Raw genomic sequence first — 14018 nt, 5'->3', positions numbered from 1 at the left:
AATTATATCATACAGGTTTAGAGCGAAATGAGGGCGAGTAAACTTGCTGAACTATCCCTTCAACAAGTATTTAAAACTGCTTCATTTTGGACTTTGTAGTTGAAATCTATGATATTAACTCCATTGTGGGAACTTTTTGGATCAATATGTCATTAAATTTTGTATTATACTCTATCTTTTAGATTCAACTTTTGTTTTTTAAATATTTTGCTGCTTGGCTTTATCATTTTGACCCATTTAATTTTGATTTATGCCCCACTAATGGTTAGGTTTATGGTGGACATTCATGTTTTGTATTGTTTTTTTAATCACAATGGAGGAAATATTAATATGAAATCTCCACCTTGTAAAATAGTGTTTTCTCATGAGATATGGTTCTAAATAATTAAAGAAATGCATGTTGTTTAAGCTGTAAAGTCGTCTCAAGTATCATTTTAGCCTTAATTTTTAAGTAATTTTAACAACATTTTAAATTTTTTTTCTTGTTTTTATAAATTAAAAGGACAAGTCAACATAATTTGATATGGTAACAGAGCTTGCCATGGATGCTGTCAAGAGTTTAAGTTATACTGAACCCAGAACATTCCTTGAAGATTTCCAGCATCCTCAGTGGAATCATAAACCATCAGAAAGCACATGGTGTGGAGTGACCAGAACCGAAATGATTCATTTATCAAGATTTTATTTTTGGACTCCAGTACGTACCATTGTTACATTTATAAAATGTGTTCTAACAGAAACCACGGCCATAACAGCAGACCTTTGTACAAACTGTATTATGTGTTGTCTGTAGTCTGGTATACAGTCCATTAGGTTCTGGAGCGTAATGGGTAATTAGCCTGATTAGTCTTGATGCCTTTAATCGTGTGGAAATCTCAACAGTCTGTTTGCGCTATATGCTGCTTCAGTGCCTCGTTTTATGGCCCCCTCTCGGAGCTAAATGGTGGTCTGGCAAAGCCGGGTGGAAAAGAACAGCATATCAAAGTTAAAGCACCGTAGCACAGTTTTAAAAATACACACATAGAATGCACCATTTGGACCAGAATGGAACTGACATATGAAGAGGAAATAATATCAGATGAAGGGATATTACAGTTTTCCGGATTAATTTTCCTTTTTTCCCTCCTACAAACTAAACTCAGTATTTAGAACAACTAATGCAGCCATCCAAACGCCAGGGCTGCACAAAAACTGAAGAATCGTAATACAACACTGGTAATGCATTCCAAGTTATAGATCCAAGAAAAGGTGTAAATATTAAGTCCATTTAAATCCAGTTACCTTCCCTGCTGAAAAAAAAAAAACAATAGACACCATCACAAAATTTGTAATGGTTTTACTGGTTATAATGGGAATTGTGTTGGTTTTAATGGAAACTGTAATGGAAACTCTACTGGTAATTGGTCAGCTGCCTTGTTAAAACCAATACATCCTAATGGAATATGTCCCGAAACACACTACAAAAAAACAAACAACATTTTTTTAATAGTTAAAAGTAGATGGTTTGTATTATGTTTGTAGTGGAAACCATTCGATTTTTTTTTTTTTTTTTTTTTATGATTCTATTGTAGTTTTTTCAGCAGGGTCATAGAAGTTGTGTTCGAAAACTCTTTCCATCCCCAGATTAATTACTCCGCAACAGAATTTAAAAACTGGAAGAAACTCTATAACAAAATGTGGGTGATTTTTAATCCACTCACGCACCAGCGCTACATGGTGGAATTGGACATTGTCCCAAACCACAAGTTGCTACAGTTGTTCCTGCTGTGCCTTCGATATTGCTCTCTTTTCCCTTTCCGCTTCCTACTTTCTCTTCTATTTCTCTCTCATAATCTTCCACCCATAGTTTTGTAAGAAATCATGAATAGATGCAATCTATTTAGGAAAAGATAGCTGTGTTAATTGCTCGACAATGGTGCAACACTGACCTCAGTTTGGAGAAATGTTTAATTAGTAGCATTTACATCCTCCTCCTTAAGCAGATCTGCCTTTTGGATTGCACAAAATCCCTGCCATGTGCTTTATAGAAAATACTTTCCACACTAATGGCAAGATAGTCCTTTTTGAAAAGTCCTGTGAGTAATGCACATGAAATTACATTTCAGCATTTGAAGCAATTCCTTCTGCACAGGTAAGATAGGCCACAAATGCAGAAATATACAACTGTGCATGAGTGCATGAGGTTGACAGATAATGCCAAATCAAATCTGAGTGATTTGTTCCAGTGCAATTCCTGAACATGCACTGGTATGTCAGTTCTTCTGCTTTCACTGCTGACAGCACAGTTATTTATGACAGTAAACTGTATAATTATGCATAACCGGCTCAGTTACACCATCAAAACTCTGACTGGGAACCTTTAAAATGCCACTGTGATACAGTTTTATAAATATTAAAAGCCCATATTAGCCATGATTACTTTTATATGGATGGAATATATGCGGCATGTTTTTGATATGACATCCAAATATGAGATGCATTCCAGAAGATATGAAAATGCAAAATCTCTCAGAGAGGAACTAATCTATAGAGGATACACAGCTGTGTAAAAGAATCCTGTAGTTTGTGAATGTAGGTAAACAAAAGAAAATAAGTCCAGAAAATGGGTGCTAAATGGTCAAATTGAGCACAATATATATGAATAAATATGTATATATGTGTGCAATGTTATAAAAGATATATAAATAATTTATTTGTATATATATATGATTTCTGCTCATTTTAATAGCACAATCTTTAAACAATGAAGTCTTACACACATCATAGAAAATTAAAACACCCATTAAGCTAATAAAATCATCAGACATTATACAAGAACTGCACCTGAAATGTCTGATTACAAAGTAAAGCATTTCCAAAAAAAAGTTAGGGGTGCTACACGGTTGACTTACAGTAATTTTAGCCATATTTAAAAGCACAACTTCAATACTGGCATTTACACTATTAGGACTGTAGCTAAAATGGAATTGTCATTGAATGTCAGTTCTTGCTGAATTTCGCACACAGAAAAGCTGGTGGTTTCTGATTGAAATGCTTTGCACATCTGGCCTTTTGTCAAAGAGACCGCTAGACATTTCACAGCTAAGAACCCTGAGAAAAACTCGTCGACATGAAGCCATACGCTGCGGTGCATCAGATTTCTCATACTTTGCGAGTGTGCTGAGCAAACCTGGTTTATTTATCATTCTCTGTGGGACCGCTGGACTCAAAAGTGAAACTAGGAACATAAGGTCTGTTTTATTAAACACTTTTGGGAGGTCTGGGAGAGTGGATCCATCAGCTGATGGATGGACGAAACCTTTTCCATATGGTTACCGCGATGGCTCTGGTGGGCTTTACTGTACACATCATTTGGCTCTCCGATGGGAAGTAACCTCACAGAAGATTATGTTGTTACTGCTAATGACACCCATTACCACTCACACGTTACAGCTCTATAAATAACATTACAAATTTTTTTGGATTATTCAATATACTTTAAGTTAACTTAATCATAAACCATTTGAGATGAAGGAAATATTTACCAGACATATCCGGTAGAGATGGATACATATTACTTTTCTGAAACACAAACTATTCTACACCGTCCCCATGATTTCAGTATACCAGAGTAAAGTTATTTCTCTTACGCTCTGGAGCCTAAGGGTTGATAGCCATGATTCAAATACATCATTTACATTTGTAGATTAATCTGAATTATATTATTTCACAAGATGAGAACTCACCGAATAAAACTCTAACAGCTGACAAAATATAAAGTAAGAATGTAATGCTTCAAACGGGATCTGGAGTATAAAGTGGCTCTAGATGTCATGCAGTCTATGCCTTGATATAGTCCAAGGTATTCAGTGTAGAAATCGTAGAGTTGCCACTGATGTCACTTCCTGCATTAATAGAACAGGGTGGGCGAGAAGGACAGGATTTCAGAGAATCTCCTGTCCGATCCGTGCCTAGAAGCGAGGGTTTAGAGTTCGGCTTTGGCTGTAGCTTTAACTGGTGACAGCGAGAGAATTAGCGCTGAGATTTGAGGGTCTTTCATTGAGCCCACTTTCAGCACTGAGAGAACTCTTTCTGTAGACGTCAACAGCACTAGACCCGCCAGACGAGTCTTCCTAGCAGGCAAAGTCTTCGAACACTTGGTGGTGGGTACGGTGGTGGTGATGGTGATTTGGGAGGATGGTGTTAGCGTAAGCTCCCTCCGAGTGGCTCCGGCTCATCTCGCCAGAATCCTGACAGGAACAAAGAATGTCAGTCGAGATTCTGCAAGGATACTTCAACTCCTTACACACCGTTAGGTTGGGAAATAAAACGCCTCTTATGACTAAGGCTGTGAATCATTGTTTAATCTGTGTTGTGATAAAGCGAAAATCCACTCGAGGCTGAGTGTTACGGAGGTTTATCCCCTTTAACCATGGTAAACTCACTGTTATGCACCGCCTTGAGTGGCTTACTGCATCTATAAAACAGTATCATGATTAAAGACACCATGCGTTTTTAACTAATAATATCATAATATCAAGTATTCTGTCTCGTATATTCATTTATAAGCTGTTTATGTGAACTAAAATAGCTGTAAGTCATTTAAGCTGCTTCCTGTCGGACTGAAATGGACAATCTATTTAAGTCAGAAAAAAGTATATACACTATTGTTCAAACGTTTGGGGGAAAATTAAGAAAAAAAAAAAAAATGAATACATTGTTTAAAAAAATGTGTTCTCTTAAGCTATGTTAATCATTAAAGAATCCTGGCAAAAGTATAAAAATATGCAGTTTTACAACTGCTTTCCACATTGACAATAATCAGAAATGTTTCTTGAGCAGCAAATCAGCATATTAAAAGATTTCTGAATAAAACAATGTGACGCTGATCACAGGAATAAATTACATTTTAAAATTCATTCAAATAGAAAACAGGTATTTTAAATTGTAATGATATATCACAATATCACAGTTTTACTGTATTTTTAATGAAACAATGCAGTCAAATGCATAAGAGACTTATTTTAAAAACATAAAAAATCTCACAAACTCTTCTGAGTGTGTGTGTGTTTGGGGGGGGGGGTATATTTTATTCTCTTAAGATTAATCATAACATTATGAGTTTTGAGAGTCTTTATTATGGTACAGTGACAAAACTCTTCTTTTTTTGACAGAACCTAAGGTTGTTGCAGATAGGTGTGATTTCACAGAGCTCATTCAGTGATTTCTGACAGATAGCAAAAACTGTTTGTGTGGCATTCCAAAAACATACTACAAAGGACGTTCATTAATATAGAACTAAAGGTCACAGGTCAGTATAGCCTATATCTCGGCTATTTTACTCTGGCTTCAGTATGATTCAGATTTTAGAGCTGGAACTGGCAACTTTATAATGATTGAACAATCTTGGGTCAGGACCCACTGGCCGTGTGCTGAATCGAATTAGTTTTGAGCATACTCCATTTCCCATGAATACAGTCTGCTCTGCCAACAACTGTGTTCTTCTTCCATGAACAGAAGATCGGATTGCAATAAGAACAAGGGAGATTTGATTCAATCCTGGTCTAAGCAGACAGCCTGGCATCCCAATCATAGCTCAATATCCTGCTGCTGATGTTATATTTCCCTCTGGGCTTTGTTCCTATTCACAGAGTTGATCTGTGCTGCATCCTAACACTAACGCTCCAGAGATTAGCATGTGGCTCACCTTAGCTTTCATTTCCTCCAGCTTTACTGTGGCGACTGTGCTGGCCTGTTGCTGCTTCTGGGTTTGCTTTTTGTCATCTCTTTGTGACCCGAGCAAACGCTCCAACTTGTGTTTGATCACCTAGGAAAGTGAGGGGGAGTCAGGGTGAAGAGGGCAGCAGGGAAAGTAGGACAAATGAGGGCTATAAACAGAGTTTAGCAGCATCAGCAATTCTGCTGCTCAGCTCAGAGGTCCGGTCTTATCGGCTCTTATGGGAAATACTGCTCACAATGTAAAAAATAACACTGCAGGAGAAGAGCTACTGCTTAAAATGAATGGATGTGGAATTGGAAAAGGGGGCCAAAACAATGCACACTTACCTCATATACATAATCCAGAATCTCCAAGATGGTGAGAACACTGGCTCCTATAAAAAGACCCATCTGCCCGCCAATGTCCCCTGAAACCAAAAAATAAGAATGAGTAAGAACGATTTTCTTCAACATTAATTGTCATTTAAAACACATCTTCTTGCATGTGCCATATTTCTGACTGTTATTGTTAACTAAAAGTAATAACTTTTTTTTTTTTACTGGAATAAAGCTAAAATATTAGATGAACAACTAAAACGTTGAAGCATTAAAATTACTAAAACTAAAAATGAAATACAAATTAATTAAAGCTAAATCAAACATTAAAAACTAATAAAAATGAATAAAGAATAACAAGATTTTGGGTGATCCCATAGCCTGTGTGGCCTGAAATGATTTGAAGTCATTTATGAGAAACAACAAGTTCTTATCATTTAATAAAATTATACAAAATTACACAAAGACAAACATTTAGTTTTTTTGGGAACTATGTGCACCACTAAATTAAGACCAGGAACGTGCATTAAGAAATTTAATATTAATTAAATATTAATTTAAGATCAGAAATGCTCAAGTTTATGTGCACTGAAAATTACTTTATTATAAAATGAAAAGAGACCCACCTAATAATCCGGCAACGTCATATGCTTTTTTCTGTTCTATTGTTTCATAATTTAGAGCTTCAAAGAAAATGTCCAAAACAAGGAAGTTGTCTCTAAAACAAAAGGACAATAAAACATTTGTGTGTAAATCATATATTTTCAACTATATTGAAGGTGGAAAGGTTGTCACACCTGATGTAGTCTTCAGTCTTGTCGTATTTTCTAGATAGGTAGCGAGCCGAGCCTTTGCTGGGGATTTTAACCATGGACAGCTCTTTACCATACCGTGTCAGGTTACAGGGAGTTTCACACAAGCATGTGTCACCTGAACTTGTCTGTAGTAGTGCTGCGAAGAGGACACACACGTCACTTTAGAGCAGCAGACAGGTGTGTGTGTGTGTGTGTGAGAGAGCAGGTGCTCCAGCCCACACCTGCACAGCCATTCTTCATTCATCAAACTAATATGGAGAGATAACACCAGTGCTAAATAATCATCCATAGATGCTTGAAACACACTCAGCATGTTGTTCAGATTTAATTTGGTTTCTGAAGGGCATCCAGAAGAGAGCACACACACACACACACACACACACACACACACACACACACACACACACTCATGCTTATAAATTTGGCAGAGTGCACACAGAATACACCACATAACACACACATTAATTCCCTCTTTTTAGAACAAAGTTTAGTAGACATGCCATGACATCACCTATTTGAATTACATTATGCAGATGTTGCAGTTTTGGGGAAGCTACTTTGAAATTTATCAAGCTTCTCATAATTTAAAGTTCAACTTTTAAAAAGTCTCTAGGCACCCTACAAGCTATATAGAAGTTATTTAGGAGGGCAGTATCTTGATAAATAGCCTTATATATAGAAATTAAGCTGTATATCTCTATCATCATGTTTCATATGAATCAGAATCATAATGAGCTTTATTGGCCAAGTATGTTTACACATACAAGGAATTTGTATAATATTAATATGGAGTGCATATTAAGTATATATAATTACCATTCAAATGTTGGTGGTCTGAAATATGTTTTAATGTTTCTGAAATAATCTCTTATGCTGACCAAAGCAGCATTTATTTAATAAAAAATAAAAAGAAAATAAATAAATAAATATTATAATTTTAATATATATTTTTATTATATTTATTTATTCTTGTGAAGGCGAAGCTACATTTTCAGCAGGTATTACTCTAATTTGTTGATTTGGTGTTCAAGAAACATGTATTATTATCAGTGTTGAAAACAGTTGTGTTGCTTAATATTTTTTTAAGAAACCGTGACACATTTCTTCCAGTATTTTGTGATAAATAGAAAGTATAAAAAACAGCATTTCTTTGAAACCGAAATCTTTTGTAACATTATTTACTGATTAATTTAATGCATCCTTGATGAATATAAGTATTTCATTAAGAAAATCTTACTGATTTAAACTTAATCTGAATCTGTGATTTTTTTTTTTTTTTTTTTAAGTTATATATGAAACTCAATGCTTTTAGATCAGATTTTTTTTTAATGTGTTAATAGGCTGTTGTTGTTGTTGTTATATATCAGAAAATAAACGATTAGAGTAACCTATCATAGTAGAGATTTTGGTAACACTTTAGAATAGGGAACACTTATTCACTATTAACTATGACTTTTCCCTCAATAAATTCCTAATTTGCTGCTTATTAATAGTTAGTAAGGTAGTTGTTCAATTTAGGTTTTGGGTAGGGAACAAGGCATTAATATGTGCTTAATTAGTACTAATAAATGGCTAATATTCTAGTAATATGCATACTAATAAGCAACTAGTTAAGAGACCCTAAAATAAAGTGTTACCGATATTTGAGATTGAATATTTGAATAGGTCAATCCAGTGAATGGTAGTACAGTCCATTCTTTCAAGATATATCTGGATTTAGTTCAACCACCCATTAAACGGGGTCGGGTTTCCTTTTGACTGTGGAGATAATTACATTTCTGGCTTATTAGATGAGGACTATCATAATTGTACCGATATATCTCTCATCATCAACTTTTCATGAGCCGCTCCATTTACGAGTGTCATAAAATCAGTGGAACAAGACACCTACAGCGGGCGATAACGGCGTGAGGGTATCAGAGGGTAATGCACTGCAGGGATCTCCAGCTCTGTAAGGGATGTCAAAGCGCTGATTCTCCTCCTCGGACTGACTGAGTAATCCTGTGTCTCCCACCCCAGACCACGCACAGAAACATCTGTTTATCTGGGATTTAATTATTCGTGCCCACTACCTCCAGAGGTATTACACTCCAGGGCGTTAGCGAAAATGAAAAATGCTTGCTTACCAAGTGCTTTGTCCACACATTTGATATTGCTGGGAGTACAGATATCGGCATCTCCTGAGAAACAAAATACATAATGACTGATCAATCACGAGCAAAATGATTGCTGTTATTTCACCGCCAGCCAAGGATGAAAAAGCGTGAGTGGCAGAGAAAGAGACAGCGCGCCTCTGCTTTGTTATTCATCCTAAAATGATGGAAGGCAGCGTGTGACCGAGGGAGATGGGTTCGCTTTCACCACGCCTCCCTCATGACCATCAGTCTAGGCCTAATTGCACCCAAAATGGATCCAAACCCTCCCCAAAGGCACATTTATAAAGTCTTTAAAACCCAATCCGCATCGACACACAATACCGCAGGAGGTCCAACTCGCCACCCGAATCCATCAAAAGAGCGAACGGTTCGAGGAAAAACATATGGCACCTAAGAGAAAATGGCCTTTGAGTTAATGCTTTTGGAACAGTCTCTCTTTTCAATTTGCATTATGGGAGATTGATTTAGGAACATTAAAGGAGAAAAGCAGAGAAGCAGAGCTTCCATTAGAGCCCGGCCACCAACAGCCACATGCTCTCTGAAAAGCCACACTGATAACAACTCAGGTGTAGCGGAGTTAATTAGAAAAGAGGTTTCTGGGGACAGAGAAAGTCCACCAGTCTATACGTCGACGCTTTTCAAAAGAGACAATATAGGTATTTGCTTTTTCTTTGCCGTTTGTCAGCTGCTTCGAGTGGAATGTAATGAATCAGTGGGTCCAGGTTCATCATTGCTGTCGGATTGCGATCATCTGAATTTTCCCTCCAAATGCCAAATGAACTACCCCAGCTCCTCGTATTGTGTGACTAGACAGTAAGTTAATTTAGAGACTTGCATTAAGCTTTCGGCTCCACTGCCTGGAGCAAATTAGATGAGAAGAGTTTATTCATTTAGTATTTTAGCAATTAGCAGAATACATTAGCGTGCTGATTAGGTTGAGTGGGAAATGAATGCAGCGGTGTAGCGTTACCCGGCATGTGCACCATCCTGCATTTGCACACACGCTGAACCTCAAGAGTCTCGCAGCGCAGGCGGCAGGCGCTGATACTGTAGGTATCGTAACCTGGGATCATCTGCTCACTGGTGGAGCGGCAGTTCCCCCAAGGCTGGGGCAGGTAGGTCAACTACACACAGAGAGAGAAAGAGCAGTGAAGAGAACAAGGGAGATAAAGTGAGAGCGAGACAGACAGAGTGAGATTGTACGAGCGGGAGAGACAGAATTAATACATGCAAATTAAGTATGCAAATAAGCAGCGTTCTCACAATTTTAAAGAGCATAAAAACTGAAGTGACTGACAAAAGAGCACAATTTTATTTGTATGTGGCTTGATTTCCAGAAGGAAAGCTTAATGAGCGCCTTGCCTTTGAAATAAGAATATTGCATTCAGCGCTCATTTTTAAGCGTGTCTGACAGTTTCTAGACAGATCTGAGTTTTAAGAATGCATTGCTCTACATTTCAATATGTAAAGGACAACGAAATGTTGTGTTTGTAGTGCAAAAGTACTTTTGAATGCACTTCACTTTATCTATTTTCTGAATGCATGTTATTGATTCAACCATGCATATGTTCCAATTTTTTCTTCTCGTCATTTTTTTTATTAAAATGGTCAGGGAAAAAGCTGTATTTCTCCAATGATTTAGTCCACTTATACCCACCCTACAAGCTTGCATTAAGATCTGCCTCCATCCAGTTAACAATGTTACAATACAGAAAAAAACGGTCACTAATTATGTTTCATCTTTCAGGACTAGAGTTTATTAATTTTAGCGATTCAATACGCTCCATTCTCCTGAAAAATCAAATCAAATAAATAAACTTGATCTCATATAGCACACAGATAGGTCAGAGTTTAGATGACAAGCCAGTTTACTAGAAGTCAGTTAGGAACATTTGAATTGATGTAGAAATAGTGTGATATACACATTTATAGTTCAGCTTCACAAGCTTGGTGACCCTTCAGCTGCCAGTCACTTTCTCAACTCTGAGCGTGTTTCACACTTGCAAAGAAATTCTCCTCTGCTAATTGCTTGCTTACTGGCCCCTATTTTTATTTCTTCACTTCAATATACCAAGAAACAGCATGTTTTCTCTGGAATTCTGTGTAGCAATTATTTTAAAAATCTAATTTTGTGTATGAAAAAACATTATTTTGATATATTTACAGTAGGAAATGTACAAAATATCTTCATGGAACATAATCTTTACTTAATATCCTAATGATTTTTGGCATAAAAGAAAAATCAATCATTTTGACCCATACAATGTATTTTTGGCTATTGCTACAAATATACCCCAGCGACTGGTTTTGTGCTCCAGGGTCACATATGGTTTAGAACAACGTGGCGGTGAGTAAATGACAGAATACTACTCCATTAAGCTATTTAAAAAATTGGGGGCATGTTGATGTGACTAGATGGTACTCTACTTGGATGGCCTGATTTCATTATAGGTGGTACTTAGACTGAAAAGTTTGAGAGTGATTCAAGGGAAGGGTTATACCCTTTGCTCTTGACAGGATACAAAGGTCTGGAATCCCGGAGAGACTCCAAAGCCCAGCTGATGGATGTAGGGAGGCTCATCCTGACTGTGGATCTGAACACGGATTCCTGCCTCTAAAGATGTTTCATCTGCAAAAAATAACAAGAGGATGAGCGAGACAGAGAGAGGGTAAGAAAGCACAACAAGCAATATGAACGATAACACAGAGATAAGCCTCACATATCCCCCTATCAATACAAATAAACCTTGAATTTAAACATGTCTATGTTAACAGATTGTGCAGACACATCTGAGAACCATAAAATATGGAATGACTTTGCAACTTTCGGACTAGAAATCATCTCTGTGTGGCGTTATAACTCACTTGTCTCTTTCCAGATAGGTAGATAATCATCCTGCTGGATATCTAACATGATCTCCAGCCCGTTTCCCATCCCTCCTTGCTTTGTCTTCCTGGAGGTTGATTTTTTCCCGTTGAAAGTATAGCATTTCCCGTATCTTGTGTAGACCTATGAAAAAACACCAGTGACTAATTAAAAATGTAATATTCTCTTAATGAGGAGGCCATAACAAGCTACGATCTTTGGAAACCATAACATTTGTTTCTCTTCGATTTAATACTTTAAAAATGAACCTTTTGATCCCTCAAAGAGATGTCTTTTAAGACACATGATTATTTGGGGAAAGGTCACTTTAAACTTCAGAAGTTCTGAGGCATTCAAATCTTCAAAGAAAACAAAAAACCGAAAGAGATGCTGATTAAAAATGTCTACAATTTATCACTCTGTCAGTGGGCATTTGTATTCGGTGGCATAACAAACAATGTTTTCTGTGTCTCATTCCTGTCATATTCATTTTGACAAGAGGAAGAGACAGTTCTACAAACCATACTGCATTATCATGCAATGCGTTTGTTCCTCAAACAAGAGGAAAATGAATAGTCCACATTCTGAGAAACATATCCGCCTCCATAATGAAATCATCACATCAAAACAATTGCTCCATATGGGTAATATTGATAAGAGAAGACAAAATCAAAAGCAATAACTTCTGAAACTGGACTTAATATCCTTACATAAAGTACAGCCACTCAAAAAAGAAAGAAAAAAAACAATAATAATACATTTTAAAAAGCATGTGATTTGTTAGACCGTTTCTCTTCAAGCAAACGTGACTATTATTCAGGTATTCTGCAGGCTGACTCACAGGACTGCGTAATGAAATACTCAAAATTAAAAGACAAAACCACTGACAAATAAATGTCAGGAGGAAATGGATCAAGAAAAAGCACAGGTGGATAAAGAAGAACTCTAAATTGGTGTCCAGTGACTAAAAAAAAAAACAGGAAAGAAAGAAACAGTCATGAAAGATCTAGAAATGGAGGTTTTCGCTTCTGTCCTCGGGGCCCAACGCTTTCTGACCTTTTTTTCAGAATGTTTTTGGTTCCAATCTTTAGCTTACATGCCAAATCGAATCACTACCACATAAAAACAAAGCTTCAAATGTCGGATTGACTGAAAACACAAAGTAAGAAAGAAATGTGTGAGAAAGACTCTTGGCACGGTGAAAAGCCCAGTATAGCTGTTTTGGATGCTAGTCCCAACAAGGGATGCTGGCTGATGTCTCCATCATTCTGGTTAAAGAGATAGTTCTTTACAAAAATGATAATTCTGTCATCTTTTATTCAACCACATACCATTCCAAACCTCTATGGCTTTCTTTCACGAGACATTTAGCAGATGTTTAGCTGCTGTTGTTTAGACAATAAAGCTGGATGGTGACCAGTGACCACTGCTGTCCAAGCTCCCAACTATGTTGTTATTATTAACTAAAACTATTCATTTTTTTTAATTGAATAGAGCTGATATAAAAGATGAATATTTAACTTGACTTTTTTTTTTTTTTTTTTTTATAAAAAATACAATAAAATAAAATAAAGTAAAAATTTGAAATGCTGCTTTGGCAACCAACTTAAAATAAATTTAAGCTTAAGTACTAAAATCACAGGAATTAAAACATAATTCTAAATGTTTAGAAAAAAACTTAACTAATAAAAATGAAAAAGCACAACAAAATTACTAAAACTAATGACATTAAAACTGAAAATCTAAAAATAAAAGTTAATATTAATAAATATTAATAAATAGTGTAATAGTATAAATAACCCTATTCATAATCTACAACTCATCCGCTACATTTCAAGCCTTTAAAAATCATGCAATAGCTTTATACATATTTCACTGAAAGTCTTGCTTGATTGCTCTTTTCAATACAATGAAAGAAATTGGTGCTGTTTAGACATTCTGCTAAACTCAAAAGTTTTACATGGACTGTAAACAGCATGGTTATCGTGATCCAACAACTAGAAAAAAATTCATGCTGGTAAAAGATGACATTAAAATGTATTGTTATAAATCAACCAAATTTCTCCAGCAGCGAGTCCTGTTCTGATGAGAAGGGACCTTTAGGGGCCACACTTGTATGTAACACATGGCTGTTCATTTAGCAGCCTG

At 36.3% G+C, this 14018-nt stretch overlaps 1 protein-coding gene across 1 annotated transcript in view; it reads right to left on the bottom strand.

Moving 5' to 3' along the window:
• Positions 1-2695: 2695 nt before the first annotated feature.
• LOC306875945 (acid-sensing ion channel 4-A) overlaps positions 2696-14018 on the bottom strand; it is a 79486-nt gene continuing 68163 nt past the window's right edge. The window contains exons 2-10 of the mRNA XM_079426774.1: positions 11870-12014; positions 11506-11633; positions 9975-10128; positions 8975-9028; positions 6831-6984; positions 6660-6751; positions 6046-6125; positions 5687-5806; positions 2696-4229 (exon numbers count right to left, since the gene is read on the bottom strand). Coding sequence (XP_079282900.1) covers positions 4113-4229; positions 5687-5806; positions 6046-6125; positions 6660-6751; positions 6831-6984; positions 8975-9028; positions 9975-10128; positions 11506-11633; positions 11870-12014 — 1044 coding nt within the window. The 3' untranslated portion in view covers positions 2696-4112. The remainder of the gene's footprint in view (positions 4230-5686; positions 5807-6045; positions 6126-6659; positions 6752-6830; positions 6985-8974; positions 9029-9974; positions 10129-11505; positions 11634-11869; positions 12015-14018) is intronic.

Source organism: Barbus barbus (genome assembly GCF_936440315.1).
Source record: "Barbus barbus genome assembly, chromosome: 10".
Lineage (NCBI taxonomy): Eukaryota > Metazoa > Chordata > Actinopteri > Cypriniformes > Cyprinidae > Barbus > Barbus barbus.
The sequence above is the reverse complement of the archived record's forward strand: the minus strand, read 5'-3'. Positions and strand labels throughout refer to the sequence as shown.